Source organism: Kogia breviceps, chromosome 6 (assembly GCF_026419965.1).
Source record: "Kogia breviceps isolate mKogBre1 chromosome 6, mKogBre1 haplotype 1, whole genome shotgun sequence".
In the NCBI taxonomy this organism is placed as follows: Eukaryota; Metazoa; Chordata; class Mammalia; order Artiodactyla; family Physeteridae; genus Kogia; species Kogia breviceps.
In genome coordinates this window covers 63512273-63528429 of record NC_081315.1, presented here as the reverse complement: position 1 = coordinate 63528429, position 16157 = coordinate 63512273, and the positions used below count along the sequence as shown (strand labels likewise).

General features: G+C 35.3%; 1 protein-coding gene across 4 annotated transcripts in view; it reads left to right on the top strand.

Moving 5' to 3' along the window:
* LIN54 (lin-54 DREAM MuvB core complex component) overlaps positions 1-14094 on the top strand; it is a 68168-nt gene extending 54074 nt beyond the window's left edge. For all 4 annotated transcript variants that reach the window (XM_059066983.2, XM_059066981.2, XM_059066982.2 and 1 more), the window contains exons 6-13: positions 428-501; positions 869-1066; positions 2244-2335; positions 3147-3218; positions 4203-4305; positions 4465-4602; positions 8153-8355; positions 11305-14094. In XM_059066983.2, the coding sequence (XP_058922966.1) occupies positions 428-501; positions 869-1066; positions 2244-2335; positions 3147-3218; positions 4203-4305; positions 4465-4602; positions 8153-8355; positions 11305-11506 (1082 nt within the window). In that variant the 3' untranslated portion in view covers positions 11507-14094. The remainder of the gene's footprint in view (positions 1-427; positions 502-868; positions 1067-2243; positions 2336-3146; positions 3219-4202; positions 4306-4464; positions 4603-8152; positions 8356-11304) is intronic.
* Positions 14095-16157: the final 2063 nt, after the last annotated feature.

The window sequence follows — 16157 nt, the reverse complement described above, 5'->3', positions numbered from 1 at the left end:
CCTTTTAGTAGTACTCTGTAAATAATGAATTGTACACAGAATTAGAAATAGTATAGAACAGCATTGTTACCCAAGTTCCTGAATGGCAGTTTTAAATTTATGCATCATTTCATCTCACTGGATTTAGTAGTGAATATATAAAGCATCTGAATACAGATTGAAGTATTTTCAGTAGAATATCTTAAACGACAGACATTGTCTCATAAAGTGGATAGACTATAGCTACCTTAGATATAAGTTCTCTAGTTTAGATGGGTTAAAGAATTTTGAAAGTAACTGTCTTGATTAAAGATTCCTCCAAATAGGAAACCAGTGGAATTCTTTAAGCTCTCTCATGAGGATGTCATGAGGGAACTAAGTATCTTAAATGTTTTAAATAGTATTTTCTGTAAACAAACGGTCCTTTTCCTCCCTCCTTTTTACAAAGCAAAGCCAGTGGTCGTTAATACCACCCCAGTGCGGATGTCAGTGCCACTTGTCTCAGCGCAGACTGTCAAACAAGTGAGTATCACATCACTTCTTGTCTCAGTCTCTCCCAAACAGACAATTTACTTTTAAAATTGAAAGTTAAGATTTACGTTTAAGAGATTTATTTATTTATTTATTTTTATTGAAGTATAGTTGATGGACAATATTATAGAAGTTACAGGTGTACAATATAGTGATTCACAATTTTTAAAGTTTACATTCCATTTTTAACTACTGTAAAATATTGGCTATATTCCCTGTGTTGTACAGTATATCTTTGTAGCTTATTTATACATAATAGTTTGGACCTCTTAATCCCCTAAGTTTAAGAGATGTATACTGAATTGAGAAACTGTGAAATTTATTTTCGTGGTCATTGACATACTTCCTTTCTTTTTAGGTTGTTCCGAAACCAATCAATCCAACTTCCCAAATAGTGACCACCAGCCAGCCACAGCAGCGGCTCATCATGCCTGCCACCCCACTGCCACAAATCCAGCCAAACCTCACGAACCTGCCACCAGGCACTGTGCTGGCACCAGCTCCGGGAACAGGGAATGTAGGCTATGCGGTGCTTCCTGCTCAGTATGTGACTCAGGTATGGACAAAAAATTAAGTCATTGCATTTCAAAAAGGTTAATTGGGTCTAAGATGTCTAGCATTATCACATTCTAAAACTACTCAGAAACATCTAACTCAGTGTTTAGACTGTTTCCAAAACCTTGAATTGTTAATGAAAACTTCTGAGTTTATTTTTATATATCTTTAGTATTCAGAAATATATAGCACAAGTCAAGTATACAAGTCAGGCAATTTGGAGCTGAGGACAGTTTGGTAGGAGGGCAAGATCATGTAGATATAAGAGAAAATACGTTGAGTGAAAATCAGCAGAGTCCCAGTGCGTTTAGAAAGCACTGTGACTGTAATGAAGCTCCTCCTCACATAATGAATATGATGCCGCTCACCTGTTCTTGGAAAATAGACTGTGAGATGCACTTCCAGGTGATATATTGGTAGTGATCTGTCCAGATCTGGTCATCTTTAGATGACATTTGGTTATCTTTGGAATCAAAGCCACATATTATCCAATTGGCTGGCTTGGGTTAGGATTGCTGCTTTCTAGGAAAAAGATAGAAGTTATTTCCTTTTTCATGTAAGAATCAAGCAAATTAATTAGCACCATATTCTAAGCTGTTGAGTTGATCTACTCAAGATTATAAGAGAGACAGAAACCTGTGTACTTTAAAGAAGTGTACTTTGGAGTATGTTATGTGGCTACTGATTGAAAAAATTAGTGTTCAGTATTTTTATCATTAGCATCTCTTTTCTTATGTTTAGAAATCAGTGTAAAATAGAAACTTAATTATTATGTATGTAACTTCTCATTCTCTATAACTTGTGATAAATGATCACATTTTATTTATTTTATTTACAAGTAGACACATTGCATTTTTCTAGCCAATACAAGTTTTACTACAGTACTTTCAGGACATTCATCTGGAATTTCCTAATTCTGATATCCTTATTCCTCTGTGAAAGAATTTCTTATATTTATAGCATGTAGTACTTTAAAATGTCCACATTGTTTTTAACCTCTGGTATTAGTTTTGGGTCTTTAGAAGAGCTCAATGAGGTAGTGAGTATGTTTGTATGAAATTCTCCATTCTGTTTTTCCTATTTTAATAGATGAATTTGTGCTTCTTACCGATCATTATATTTAGGAGTATTGTCCATTTTTGTAAATATGGTCTGAAATTACCTTTCTTTATATGTAGCTACAGCAGTCTTCCTATGTGTCTATAGCAAGCAACTCTAACTTTACCGGAACACCTGGTATCCAGACCCAGGCAAGGCTTCCGTTCAATGGGTGAGTGAGTTATTTGAATATATCTAAGTTAAGTTGTTGGATCAGGTTAAATGCAACATCAAATATACATATATATTTCAAAATACATGTATTTAATTTTTTTCCCCTCAAAGCCATGTGAGTGTGCCTCTGCGGTACTTTTTATTTTGAAATACTTTAAACAGAAAAGTTGCAGGAATAGTCAGAGAACTCCCAAATTATCTTTTACTCCGATTCACCAGTTCTGGCACAGGTGATTTGTTATTTTCTCTCTCTTTCTCTATCTCCTCCTGAATATGTTTTTAAAATGATATTAACTAGTTTTAAAATTGTTATTTAGGTCTTTGCTTTTTCTTTTGTTTATTTGTTTTTTAATCTGTTAATTGCTGCCTTTGCAGTATTGGTTGAGAAGCAGTGCTTTAGTTAATTACATGGAACCAGTCTACCTCTCCTCTCCCCTCCTAAATTCCAACTTCATGCACCCTTTTCTACTGACTACCTTTTGTAATTGAATCCCAAAAGAGTTTAGGAGATTTCAACTTTAGTTCTCTTAGAAGAAAGAGTATATTTTGTGGAATGGTCTTCAGAAACTATTGATAACTTCCTTTTCTTTTTTTTAAAATCCATATCTTGGCTCTCTACCTTTCTTTTCATGGTACAATTTGCTTTTCAACTTAATGTAAATGGAACAACATAACAAACTTTTATTAGAGATGGGTACATTTGTTAAAGCTTTATTTTAGGAGGAATTTACAGATTAGAGACTTCTCTCAGTTTAAATATTTACCTTTAATTGATTAAAATGTATATCTTTTTGTTTGTGTCTGTGTAGCATAATGCCATCAGAGTCTGCCAGTCGGCCCAGAAAGCCTTGTAATTGTACAAAATCTCTGTGTTTGAAATTGTAAGTCTTTTTGCTGCTGTTTCCTCATTTGATATAACTGAAAATGCTTTTAAAAATAAGTGGAGTTGGTGCTTCCCTGGTGGCACAGTGGTTGGGAGTCCGCCTGCCGATGCAGGGGACGCGGGTTCGTGCCCCGGTCCGAGAGGATCCCACATGCCGCAGAGCGGCTGGGCCCGTGAGCCATGGCTGCTGAGCCTGCACGTCCGGAGCCTGTGCTCCGCAATGGGAGAAGCCACAACAGTGAGAGGCCCGCATACCGCAAAAAAAAAAAGAAGTGGAGTTAACTAAAAATTCTTAACAGACCAATTTCATAAGTCTAAGTAATTAAACATACAAGTGAATGAACACATATGACAGGGTAAAAAGACTCTTTCATTCATTCAGAAAGAAATAAGTTTAGAGTCTTTACCACAGATGAGGCACTGGAGTAAGGGGTTAGGGATCCAGCTGCATGAGACAGACATGATCTCTGTCCTTACTAATAAATTTGATCTTATTTATGACCTTTATATTTGGTCTCTTAGATGATACTGAGTAGTTTTTTTAACTTGTTGATTAATTTGCTTGTTAGTACTGAAGAGATTGGACATGAAACAGTTAAATAAAAAGCAGTGGTCTTATGGGGGTTTAGAATCCCAAGAAACATGACGTGAGCAGGTTCCACTAATATAGTAGAATATAGCCCATGTCTTTCCTTTTTGTGATTTTGAAATAACTTACTTTTGGGGTGCATAAAAATCACATAGCTCTTGTGTTGACAGCTGTTACTACTGGAACTAAGTTTCTAAACCAAAATTCTAGGAGCTGGTGACTTTACCTTTGAGCCTTGTCAGTACATGTTGTTAACTCTGAGTCGGTGGCTCTGAGTACATTTCTAAAATGCTTTTTACTGCATATATAATGCTATTAAATAAGATAATTTCTAGTTTTGTTTCTCTTAACAATGACTTTTTTATATGACTTACAATGATTTTTATATTCCAGATACTGTGATTGCTTTGCAAATGGTGAATTTTGCAACAATTGCAATTGTACTAATTGTTATAATAACCTGGAACATGAAAATGAGAGGCAAAAAGCAATAAAGGTGATTATTTCTTATTTCATTTAACTGACAAAAGTTTACAATTTCACCTGTTTTTTTTGTTGAGCTCAAGTATTTTATGAAGAAAATTAATTCCCTTTGCAGAATTTAAGTTTAATCTACGTGATTTAACATCACTTGATATTTGATCTGTTTTGATAGGCATGCCTTGACAGAAATCCAGAAGCTTTTAAGCCCAAGATAGGGAAAGGAAAGGAGGGAGAATCAGATCGACGTCACAGCAAAGGATGTAATTGCAAACGATCAGGATGTCTTAAAAACTACTGTGAATGCTATGAGGTGAGTTGAGGTTGGGAAAAATAATCTAACCATCTTTTGAAAATAACTTTAGAAAGTGCATACAAAAAAAATTTACTTGTAAAACTGGGAAATTACTTTGCTATTGCAGTTTGAAAATATTGCAGTTTGAAAAGTCAGCCCAAGGGCCCTAATGTGAGGAAGACCTACCTTCTCGCCTCCCAAGCAGGGCTTCAGAGGAACAATACCTTTGTTTTGTCATTACAGCTTGGGGTCTCATCAGCAGAGTTATCAGCTCATAACTTCGTGGTCATTGTACCTGAAAGTATGCGAACCACAGCACCAGTTTATTGATTTTCAATAAAAATAACATCAAAGTGGACTGGAAACTCTGTAGTAGTGGTTCTCCACTGAGGGGTATTACTACCCAGTTTCTCCCCTACACACTTTTCGGAAATATATACCGATAATAGCCTGCATTTTAGGGTGCAGTCTTGAGAGTATAGTCTTATCTTGTTGCAAATGCCAGTAGTGCCCTGTTGAAGAACACTGCTCTGTGGAAAATTAAATTATGTTAGAAGGTTTGCCTTGTGAGCATAAAAATAGGTAAGGAGGAATATGTAATTGCTGGATGAGGTTATTGGCTATTGTGAGGTGACTGCATTCATTTTACCATCTAACCATCCCACTCAACTGGCTGTTTTTATTTATGGGTCAGGCAGCATCTTTTCTGGAAAATGTATATTGAAACTCTGCTTTGATAGATGCCGTGTAAATGATCCACTTGTTTCAGACAAAGTACTATATAGTTTGTTACTTTTATTTTCAAAGCTTAAATAAAGCAATCTAGTCATGCCCAAGATTAAACCAAGGTTACTACAATTGGTTTCTTGGTGCGCCCGAAACTCTTTACTGATAATCTTTTGGGTTGAGTCGTTCCTATGGCGGTTGGCTCTTCTCATCTGTTATATTTTCATTCGTTCAGATTTCATATGCAGAGGGAAACCTTATTTTAGTTTTGGCCGAAGGCCTGGCCTGGTAAAGTAATACCAGCAAGCACTGCACTCTCCCTTGGCCAGGTGTGCTCTGCTCTAGGAGCGTGTACGTGCAGCCCAGTGCCCCACCCCCATACCAGGTGTGTCGTAGTAAAGATTTTGTGTACTGTATTCTCTCTGTATTGAATTCTTAATTTACATATTTCAGAGGTCAAATACTCCTCTCAAGAAGTACAGTAAAGTAACATTTTGTTAGTCCTAAAGTCAGTAGGAGTGAAAATTGCACATAATCAAGATTATTTTTGAAAGTCTTAAACAGCGTCGCAGAGTCTGGCAAGCCAGTTTTTCATTCACGTTGGGAAAGACTGACTTGTTTGCACACCCGACGAAATAGGTGGCTTCTGTTCACAGACCATATCATACAAAAATTGTCATGAATATGTAAGCATGTAAGCTATAAAACCAATTCTACACACAAAAAAGAGAAAATGGAAACTGATATAAAGCTGGGTCAGAAGGGCAAAGAAAGCCTTTCTTGCATACGGCATTGAACAATCAATACATGCTAAGCATATGAAATTCAGACATACATGAACTAAATAATTGAACTGGTTGACAATTCTGTGAACTAATAGAAGTAGAAAAGGCAGTGGACTGGTTGAAATATGTTAGAAGAGAGAAAGCTGCTCTATCTATTATGATAAAATCCTTGACATTCAGGACATAAACAATGTCTAATAACTAATATGTTGTTCTAAAAGACCAAGCAATGGAAAAAGTTGGAATACAGTGAACTCTGACCAGCAGAGGCCAGTTGGCTCACTGTGAATTAGTTATGATGTTGTCTGACAGTTGGTGTTGTTCATCTTTTGAATTGACTTGGCTTTTTTGGTCCAGTTGGTCTGCATCTGGATAAGACATTCATGTCCCTTTCACACACCTTTCAGGGCTTGTTCATTGAATGAGTGACTGTCCACATTATTTAAGTGACTGTGACTTTTCTTGTGACCTCTTTTCCCCCCCTCCCTCTTTTCTTTTTTTTTTTTGGCCACAAGAGAAGTTGAATTAGCAATGCTAAATGGATGACTTGTATTTCTAATTTCTCCCTCCTGAGTTCCTATTAGACATTATTAGTACCTTTCTTATAATTCTTAAAACTTAATCCAAATTACCATTATCAGTATGTCTTCTTCCCCCGGAAGTTAGGAATTTTATCTCTTCACCATTAGATACTTATTAAGTATTGCTTCAGTTGGATCCCAGACTGGCTCCTAGTAAATAAGCCGGTTAACTCAAAAGGTATATCCATTTCTTTTTTCCTTTGGTAAATGGAATTTATTAGCGTATTGTAAAAAAGGAGCAGGGTAGATGTGTTCATAATATGATCCATTTATCTTACTGTAGAGAGGAAGGACAGTAGGCTTGTTTATTTATTTAAATTGATGTGGGTTTGTGCAAGAAAAAGTAGCCAACAAAAGATACTAAAATTTACTAGGAGTCTGGGAAATGTAAATTAAAGAACGGGATCTCACTTTATTAAAAAGAGCTATAGTATACATTGTTGGAGGGGAATGTGGGAAAGGCTTCCTTTATCCATTGCTAATGAGATGTGAGGTGTTATATAGCCTTTTGAAAAAACAATCTGGCCACATCTATTAAAATTAAATTACATGTACCCTTTGACCAGTGAGCCCAATTCTAGAAACCTAGCTTATAGAAATAAAAGCGTAATATATACAAAAAAATGTTTTTATGCATTGTTTGTGGAACTCAGGAACTGGAAACAAAATAAATGGCCATCAGTAGAGGAGTGAATGCCCAAATAAAATGTGGCACATCCATACCAGGGATTAATAGCCAGTCATTAAACAGGATGAATTCAGCCTATGCCAGATGACTTGGAGGGAGGGATTTCATGAAGTATAGTGTGAGAAAAGGAAGATGCAGAAAAGTGGGTATATGATTATGTAAAGCAAACAAAAAAAAAGAAGACTTCTGTATTGGTAAGTTAATATATGTACCTAAAGGCTGTGTTTTTCATAAATATACATATAGTTTATATATCTTTACATGAAAGGACACACTGGTTTAATATGGACTGTTGAAGGGTTTGGGGACTCTGGACAGGGGATTTAGGGAGGGGGGGGTATTCATAATAAAAATAGCGTCTGTGAAATCCCTTTGATATGATACTGTGTGTGTGTTTGCATAAGTGGGAGGTCACCAACATGTTAATAGTGATTTGATAGAGGTGGCTGGATTCTGGATGACCCTTATTTTTTAATATTGTAATGTATCACTTATCTTTTAATAAAAGAACATATGTTATTCATATCAGGAGGAAAATCTATAGTGGGGGAAAATTGGCGTGGAAGGCCTCAAACAAACATAGTATAGCCACTTTCAGAGTGGCCAAGAATACTGGACCTATGCACATGCATAGCTGGCCCCTTTGGTGTCTGTCAGCAAGAGATGTTTCCATTTTATCTGTGTCAGTCGACCAGCTAACTCTGTCACCTGTTGACTTGATCGTGGAGTCTACTATAGTGATGTCTTTTGGTTTTGATTTGGAAGCTTTTCTTTTGTAAATCTTTTAGGCAAAAATAATGTGTTCCTCAATATGCAAATGTATTGGCTGTAAGAATTTTGAAGAAAGCCCAGAAAGAAAGACATTGATGCACTTGGCAGATGCAGCCGAAGTAAGGGTACAGCAACAAACAGCAGCAAAGACTAAGTTATCCTCTCAGATTTCGGACTTGCTTACTAGGCCAGCACCAGCTTTGAATAGCGGAGGAGGAAAGTAAGTCAATATTTGCATATCTTTTTATAGTATGATGTATTCATTTTTGGTGAAGTTTCTTTTTTGGGGCAAAATTGGGCTCATACTTTTGGTTGTTGCACATCTGACTTTTGCATTTTCTATTTTTAATTACTTGTAAAGGAATTTAAAAGTAACAGAAAAATCACTGTCAGATATATTGTACAGTTCTAAAATGCACAGTGGGGCTTCCCTGGTGGCGCAGTGGTTGAGAATCCGCCTGCCGATGCAGGAGACACGGGTTCGTGCCCTGGTCCGGGAAGATCCCACATGCCGCGGAGCAACTAAGCCCGTGAGCCATGGCCGCTAGGCCTGCGTGTCCGGAGCCTGTGCTCCGCAACGGGAGAGGCCACAACAGTGAGAGGCCCGCATACCGCAAAAAAATAAAAATTAAAAAAAAATAAAATAAAATGCACAGTAGTGTATTAGGTCACTGTGCTTAATTTAATTGGATTTCTGCTTACTAAGATGAGGTATTTACATAATTTGACAAACCCTGAAGAAAACCAAAATTTTTATACCTCTTACTGGTTGTGTTGTTATTCATATTTTTTCACATTCTTACCTTCTTACCTTCCCGTGCCCTTGTGGCACTTTCCCCACCCTGTTGGAGAGCCAATCACACACTGTGTTATTGTACCTCATTTCCCTAGACTGCTGAGCTCTGGAGTAGGAAAGCTGGAGCTTTACAGGCAGGCCGACCTGAGTTTAAATCCTATCTGTGCTCTGTTGTAATTTGTGACTTTGACAAGCACTTCACCTCTCTGAGCCTTACCTCGGTTTTCTTATCCTTCACATCACCCTTTTCACGTGGCTCTGAGGAGTAAAGCACAGCTTTAGTAAAGCACAGCCCAATGCAACATAGCATGCTGACTTGAATTTGTAGTAGAGAGTTCGTTAGAGGTGAATCTGAGGAATTATTAAATGGAATGAGCCTTGAAAATGGTATTTCATTTAAAATGCCGAAGTTGGAATAAGATCCAACTTATAAAACTTATTAAAGTAAGGCTTTTTACAAAATATTTCAGATATTAGTTCTAAAGAACTCTTGTAACTGGAGTATAATCAGCAAAAAGTTCTTGACTGAATGAAGTAGAAATGGGCAGACACCTTAATGAGGGGTATCACAAGGGGTCCTTTCTGGTCATCTGCTTTCAGTAAACCTTAGATTATTAAGTCTAATCTCTATGAGGAGATTAAAGATATTGCTACACTAAAATATTTACAATTAATTTTTCAACTTGGGAAGATATCTGTTATTATGAAGTGTGAAAAAACACAAAATTATGCACTGTTATCAAAACCAAGCATAAAAAAACTGTATTAAAGAAGTCCTACTAGCATATTAACAAGGTTTTGCCTTTGAGTGGCAAAAATTTGAATTTTTTTTCCATTTTCTTTCCTATAGTTTCCAAATACCATATAATGAGTGCTACTGTTATACACTATTACTTATTCAATAATATTGTAATGTTAACTTTATTGTAATATTTTAATATTATAATATTTTCTAATTTAAAATGCTTTTTGTATTTTAAAGATTTCTATACAAATGTATAGCAGCCTAAATCCTGTCACCCTATCTTGTCATAGTGGGCCTTAAGTTCAGGCCTTCATTCATTTTGTTGTTGTTTTAAAATTTATTTATTTTTTTAATTTTGGCTGCTCTGGGTCTTTGTTGCTGCACACGGGCTTTCTCTAGTTGCGGCGAGCGGGGCTACTCTTCGTTGTGTCGTGGGCTTCTCATTGTGGTGGCTTCTCTTTGTTGCAGAGCACGGGCTCTAGGCACGTGGGCTCAGTAGTTGTGGCTCTTGGGCTTAGCTGCTCCGCGGCATGTGGGATCTTCCCGGACCAGGGATCGAACCCTTGTCTCCTGCATTGGCAGGCAGATTCTTAACCCCTGCACCACCAGGGAAGTCCCAGACTTCATTCATTTTGTTTTGCAGTTTCCTTCTATCAGTGACTACTTACTTACAGGTTGTTGAGTTACTGGTTAGATTAGGTTACCCGATTTTGTCTCTTAGGCTTTACGACTTGGCTACATATAGCTAGCCTCGGGATGGATTCCTCTGCTTTAATACTCAATAGTTCAGGTCTTTATGAATGAAACTCCATGTACAGAACAGCATCTGGTGTCCCTGTTTTTTCGTTTTTGATATCATGGAATAATGCAAAATTTTGGTGCGCTTTGTTTTTTACAAACATTATATGGGACTATGGGAAAGTGCTTTATTTTCCATGTTGTCCAGGAGATAGTGCTTTCAATTTCCCATATTATTCATTCATTCAGCAAATATTCATGGAGTGTTTCTGTGTCAGGTACTGTTCTAGGCAGTGCAGAAACAACAGTATATAAAACAAAAACTGCACTCAGAGCTTACATACATGAATCAGGAGGACTTTTGTTATAGCAGTATCCAGTCAACATGTAGAGTTACGTTTCAGTTAACCAGGTAACCTTGTCTAGGTTATATGTATTTTACGTAAAACGTTATGTTTTTAAAACGTTCAATAATAAAACCAGGTATGCGGGCTTCCCTGGTGGCGCAGTGGTTGAGAATCCACCTGCCGATGCAGGGGACACGGGTTCGTGCCCCGGTCCGGGAAGATCCCACATGCCTCGGAGCGGCTGGGCCCGTGAGCCACGGCTGCTGAGCCTGCGCGTCCGGAGACTGTGCTCCGCAAAGGGAGAGGCCACAACAGTGAGAGGCCCGCCTACCACAAAAAAACAAACAAACAAACAAAAAAACCAGGTATAACTTTTTACAAGTTCTCTGGGATGTGCTTTTGTTCATCGCACAAACTGTGATGTTCAGTGTGCTTGCTGAATCATGAAAATGTCAACAGAGATTTCTAGGTGAAAGAATGTCAGCCACTCTGGCTGTTATTCAACACCATCATCATCTCTCTCTTTCTTAAAAATCATTTCAGATTGCCATTTACGTTTGTCACTAAGGAAGTAGCTGAAGCCACGTGTAATTGCCTTCTTGCCCAGGCAGAGCAGGCAGACAAGAAGGGGAAATCAAAGGCAGCAGCTGAACGGATGATACTTGAGGAATTCGGACGATGTTTGATGAGCGTCATCAACTCTGCAGGAAAAGCAAAAAGTGACCCTTGTGCCATGAATTGCTAACTCTTGCACAAAAGACTGATAAATCGAACTGTACAGAAAATTGAAGGTGCAGGGACACCTGATTTTCTGGAAGATAGTTTAACAATTATTGGATTGTTAATTCAGTCTTGTGAGACCTGAAATTGTAATATTGAGAGAGGAGAAATTTTAAATGAGGAAATTACATTTTAAATCTTAGTTAAATCTGCTTATGCCCCTTCTAAATTGAATTTTTCTTTATTGTATTATATAGATTTTTAATTTGCTTGGGTTTCTTAAGAACTAGATGTTCTGTCCTTTTGATTCTATTGACAAAGAACATTTATAAATTACTATTATATAATTTATAATGTATGGCGTTGTATGACTTTGTTCCAGTAGAAAAAGCCAAAGAGGCACTAGTATTACCCGGTCATTCTTTGGTACTAGATCTAGAATATAAGCAGATAGAAGAATGTCTACATAAACAAAGTCTTATGAAACATATTCAAATGACATTTTGTGTTTAGAAAAAGCACTATCTTTTTAAGAAAAATCAACTTTTTAGGGTGGATTCTGGAATATATCCTGTTGTCACTTTGGGAATTGTCACAAGGGGAAGTACTCCGTAGGCACACTTTAAAAAAGTTATTTTGTTTTTTTTTAAAAACATATAAAGTGTTAACGGACAGAAAATAATTCTCAAAGGACAGACAATTTGTTTCTATAATAAGGAGTGACTAAGAAATGCTCTGGGATGTTTCCATTTTCTTTCAAGGAGGCGGTATGTATTTGAAATAATAAATTGTCAGTGATTAAGGGGTACTATTAAAATGAGTGGTGCATATGAATAGAAGTAAATGTTATGATTATGTAGTGATAAAATAGAACCTTACATAATTACCAGTTAACAAATTTGGCTTGGATGGAGAAATAAAGAATATTGAAGCTCTAAGAGATGAATTTAGAGAAGGATTTTTCATCTATACAAACAGTTCTTTTTATAGACTTTTGAACTAAGAGGTTTCAAACCAATCTATGACTCTTACTTGATTTACTGAAAGGGGCCTCCTAACAAAGCTTTCAAAATTGTAGTGGGATTTCTTTTTATAAGGGAAGCTTATTATGGCATTATTTTTAGCCAGTGATTTGGTTAGCTAAAGGTATGAGTGTTTTCATATAATTACTAAGATAACCTAAATCATTTTCAGTAATTCAGAATTCAAAAGCTTTATGAATTTAAGAGCCTGTTATAATAGGACTCTGGATTTTATGATGAGAAAAAACCATGTTGGAATTCAGGCATTTTGCTAGGTACCTTAATCCTCAGTAATTAGTAGTATATGATTATTACATTTCCTACAAGGAATCTATAGTTGTATGTATTAAGTGTGTATATATGTTCATATGAACATGCAAGATATAGGCAATAGAAATTAAGTAATCCAAAAGATTCCGTTATTCATTAAGCATCTTCCTTTTAAAATTTGGATTTATAAAATTATAGTGCAGTAACTTTAAATGTAGATAGTGCAAACATTCTTAGCACCTCAATCTAGTATGTTTAATTAAAATTTGTAAAAATGTAAACTAGTGTAAGAGGATAAAATAATATCTAATCAAGTTATTTTTCAAAAGATTACCTTTTTTGTCTAAACCTAAACTTTGTTCATTCTGTATATATTCTGTGTTTAATTCTAATTGCACCTTTGTGATGTGTATTTATATACAGTGTGCATAAAATGTTTGTGAAATTTGGATTACAGTTGTAGATTATGTATGACAGCATTGCTTGAGAATGTTTTGCTTGTAAAAATTTGAAGGTGCAATCAAATGCTACTAGTTTTTCTGATTTTCAGGAAGCTATCTAAAGTATTAAGACTTTTCCTTCCTGTGTAGTACTTACTAAACAACTTTTTGTATTTAGGCATTTGCATCAAATTGCTGAACAAGATTAATATCCACATTAATTCAACAATTTTAAAAGACTATTTGGGGAGGGTTGGGTATATAATTTTTTAGCTCTATTTACATCCCAAAGTAGAAAGATTAAATTTATATTTACTAGAGCTATTCAAAGAATACACTTTTCTATATTGTAAAAACAGGACAGCAAAGTAAATCATACAGAAAATAAACATTTATACTATTCTGTAAAAAAAGGGTTTGCATTTTTTCTTTAATAACACCACTTTTAACCATTTAAGATGCAAGAAACCTTTTAGAATATCTGATATTAAGTAAATTTGACATTACTTCTAAAAGCACACAACTAAAAATTAAATCTATCATGTTGCCCAGTTATCATTAACATAAATTGCTTTGAAATGAGAGTATGTCTTGTCTTTTTTCCACTGTTTCTTTTAAGGGCAGAAACTCTTTTCTTTTAATGTTTGATGTTCTTATGATGAGCACCTTTCTTAATTTCCTTTTCTCTCAAGAACTAAAAGCAACCTGTAGGTCTTTCCTCTGGACTATTATGGGAAACAGAAACTTAATGTTACAGGTAAAAAAAACAAGCGGAGCAGTGACCTTGGGGGAGAGACTACTGTTTTGGCTTCCCCATTCTTTGATATGGACAACTGACATTTTCTCAGTCTTATGTAAAATGTGAATAAAAATACCTTTAGAAAAGTTTTCTATTTTTATTGTTTTATAACACAAATAGCTAAGAAAATGAATGCTTCTTCAAACCAGGACCTCCAGCCCTGTGATCATATTACATCCCTTATGTGTTTTATAAAGGAATTCTGGAACAGCAGCCCAAAGGAGAGGGAAGCCAACCAGCTAGAAAGCCTTTACTATTGTAGTTATTTTCATTATGTAAATAACTTAGGACTTTTTTTCTCCTTGTTAGGGCTTCTTTAATGCACATTTTGTCCTTATCTATAGACCAAGTGTAAGCCTTTTTATTTTCAACTGTGAGCTTTTTATAATCCAGGTGATTTTATAAAATGTTAAGATATACAGGCTTTAATTAAAATTTTGTTTAAAAATTGTTTTATGAAAGCATTTAAGGCATTATTGATTTATTCAAAAGCCATAGGGTATATGCAGGGTAATGTTTAAAGCCACAGACTTTAATGTAACTCTGTAGTTTATTATATTAGTAAATGAAATCTGGCAATATGTTTAAAAAAAAATACATCATGACTAGGTTGGGTTTATCCCAGAAATAAAAGGTTGTCCCAACATTCAAAGAAATCCATGTAGTTCAGTGTGTCAGCATACAAAACAAAAATTACATGACCATCTCAAAAATTGCAGAAAACCACCTTTTGAATATACCAACTACTACTAGATTATATGCTTTAAAAGGGTGAATACTGTGGTATGTAAATTATATCTCAAAAAGTTTTTTTTCCAAAAAGGTGCAGAAAATCATCTGACAAAATTCAACACCCATTTATGATTAGAAAAAAAAAAACTCTTCAGCAAATTAGGAATAGAAGGGATCCTCAACCAAAAAAGCCTATAGCTAACATCATATGAATAGTGAAGACTGAATGCTTCCCCCTAAGATTGGGAACAAAACCCTCCTCTAAAACGTTGTGTCTGAGGTCACTGTACAATAAATTTTTTTTTAAACAAAAACTATAGATTGGGAATGAATAAATATGACTATTTGTGGATGGTGTGATGTGATTGCCTATATAGGAAAGTCAAAGGATCTTAATAAAAAGGTACCAGAACTAATAAGTGAGTTTAGCAACATTAGTATGCAAAAGTGTATTTCTATGTAGTAGCAATGAACACTTGGAAACTGAAATTCTAAAATTAGCTTTTATAGTAGTACCACAAAACATGAAATGTACAAAAATATGTATAAGATCTGTATGTGACATGTAGAAAAACATTGATTTAAAAAAATCAAAGACCTTCAAAAATATATACATATTATCATATTCATGGATTGGAACATTAAATGTTATTAAGATATCATTTCTCCCCAAATTAATCTATAGATTCAACATAACTCCAGTCAAAATCCCAGCAGGAATTTTTGTAAAAACAAGCTGATTATAAACTTTATATGGAAAGGTACTAGAATAGCCAAACATTTTTTTAAAAAGAACAAAGTTGGAGGATTCCTACCTGACTTCAAGACTTATATAAGGCTAATCAAGATAATGTAGTATTGATGAAAGATCCATAGATCAAGGGAACAGAACAGAGAGCCCAGAAATAGATTCATATTTATGTGGTCAATTTTTGACAAGGGATCAAAGGTAATTCACTGGAAAAGAATAGCCCTTTAACAAATGGTGCTGGGATACCATCAATATGTGAAAATATGAACTTATACCACACACCAAAACCAACTGAAAATAGATCATAACCTAAATGCAAAACCTAAAACTGCAAAATATCTACAAGAAAACATAGGAAGAAAAATCTGTGACCTTGGTTTAGACAAAGGTTTCTTAGATATGACACTAAGAAGTATGATCCCTAAAAGAGAAAAAGTCAATAAATTAGACTTATCAAAATTAATGTCTGTTCTTCAAAACACTGAAAAAGTAAAAGCCACATTATAGCCTTTAAAAATTGTGAACCACTATGTTGTACACCTGAAACTAATACTGTACATCAACTACACCTCAGTTAAAAAATTTAAAAAGCCACAGACTGGGAGAAGCTATTTGCAGGACTCATTTGATAATGCACTTGTATCCAGAATATATAACTAACA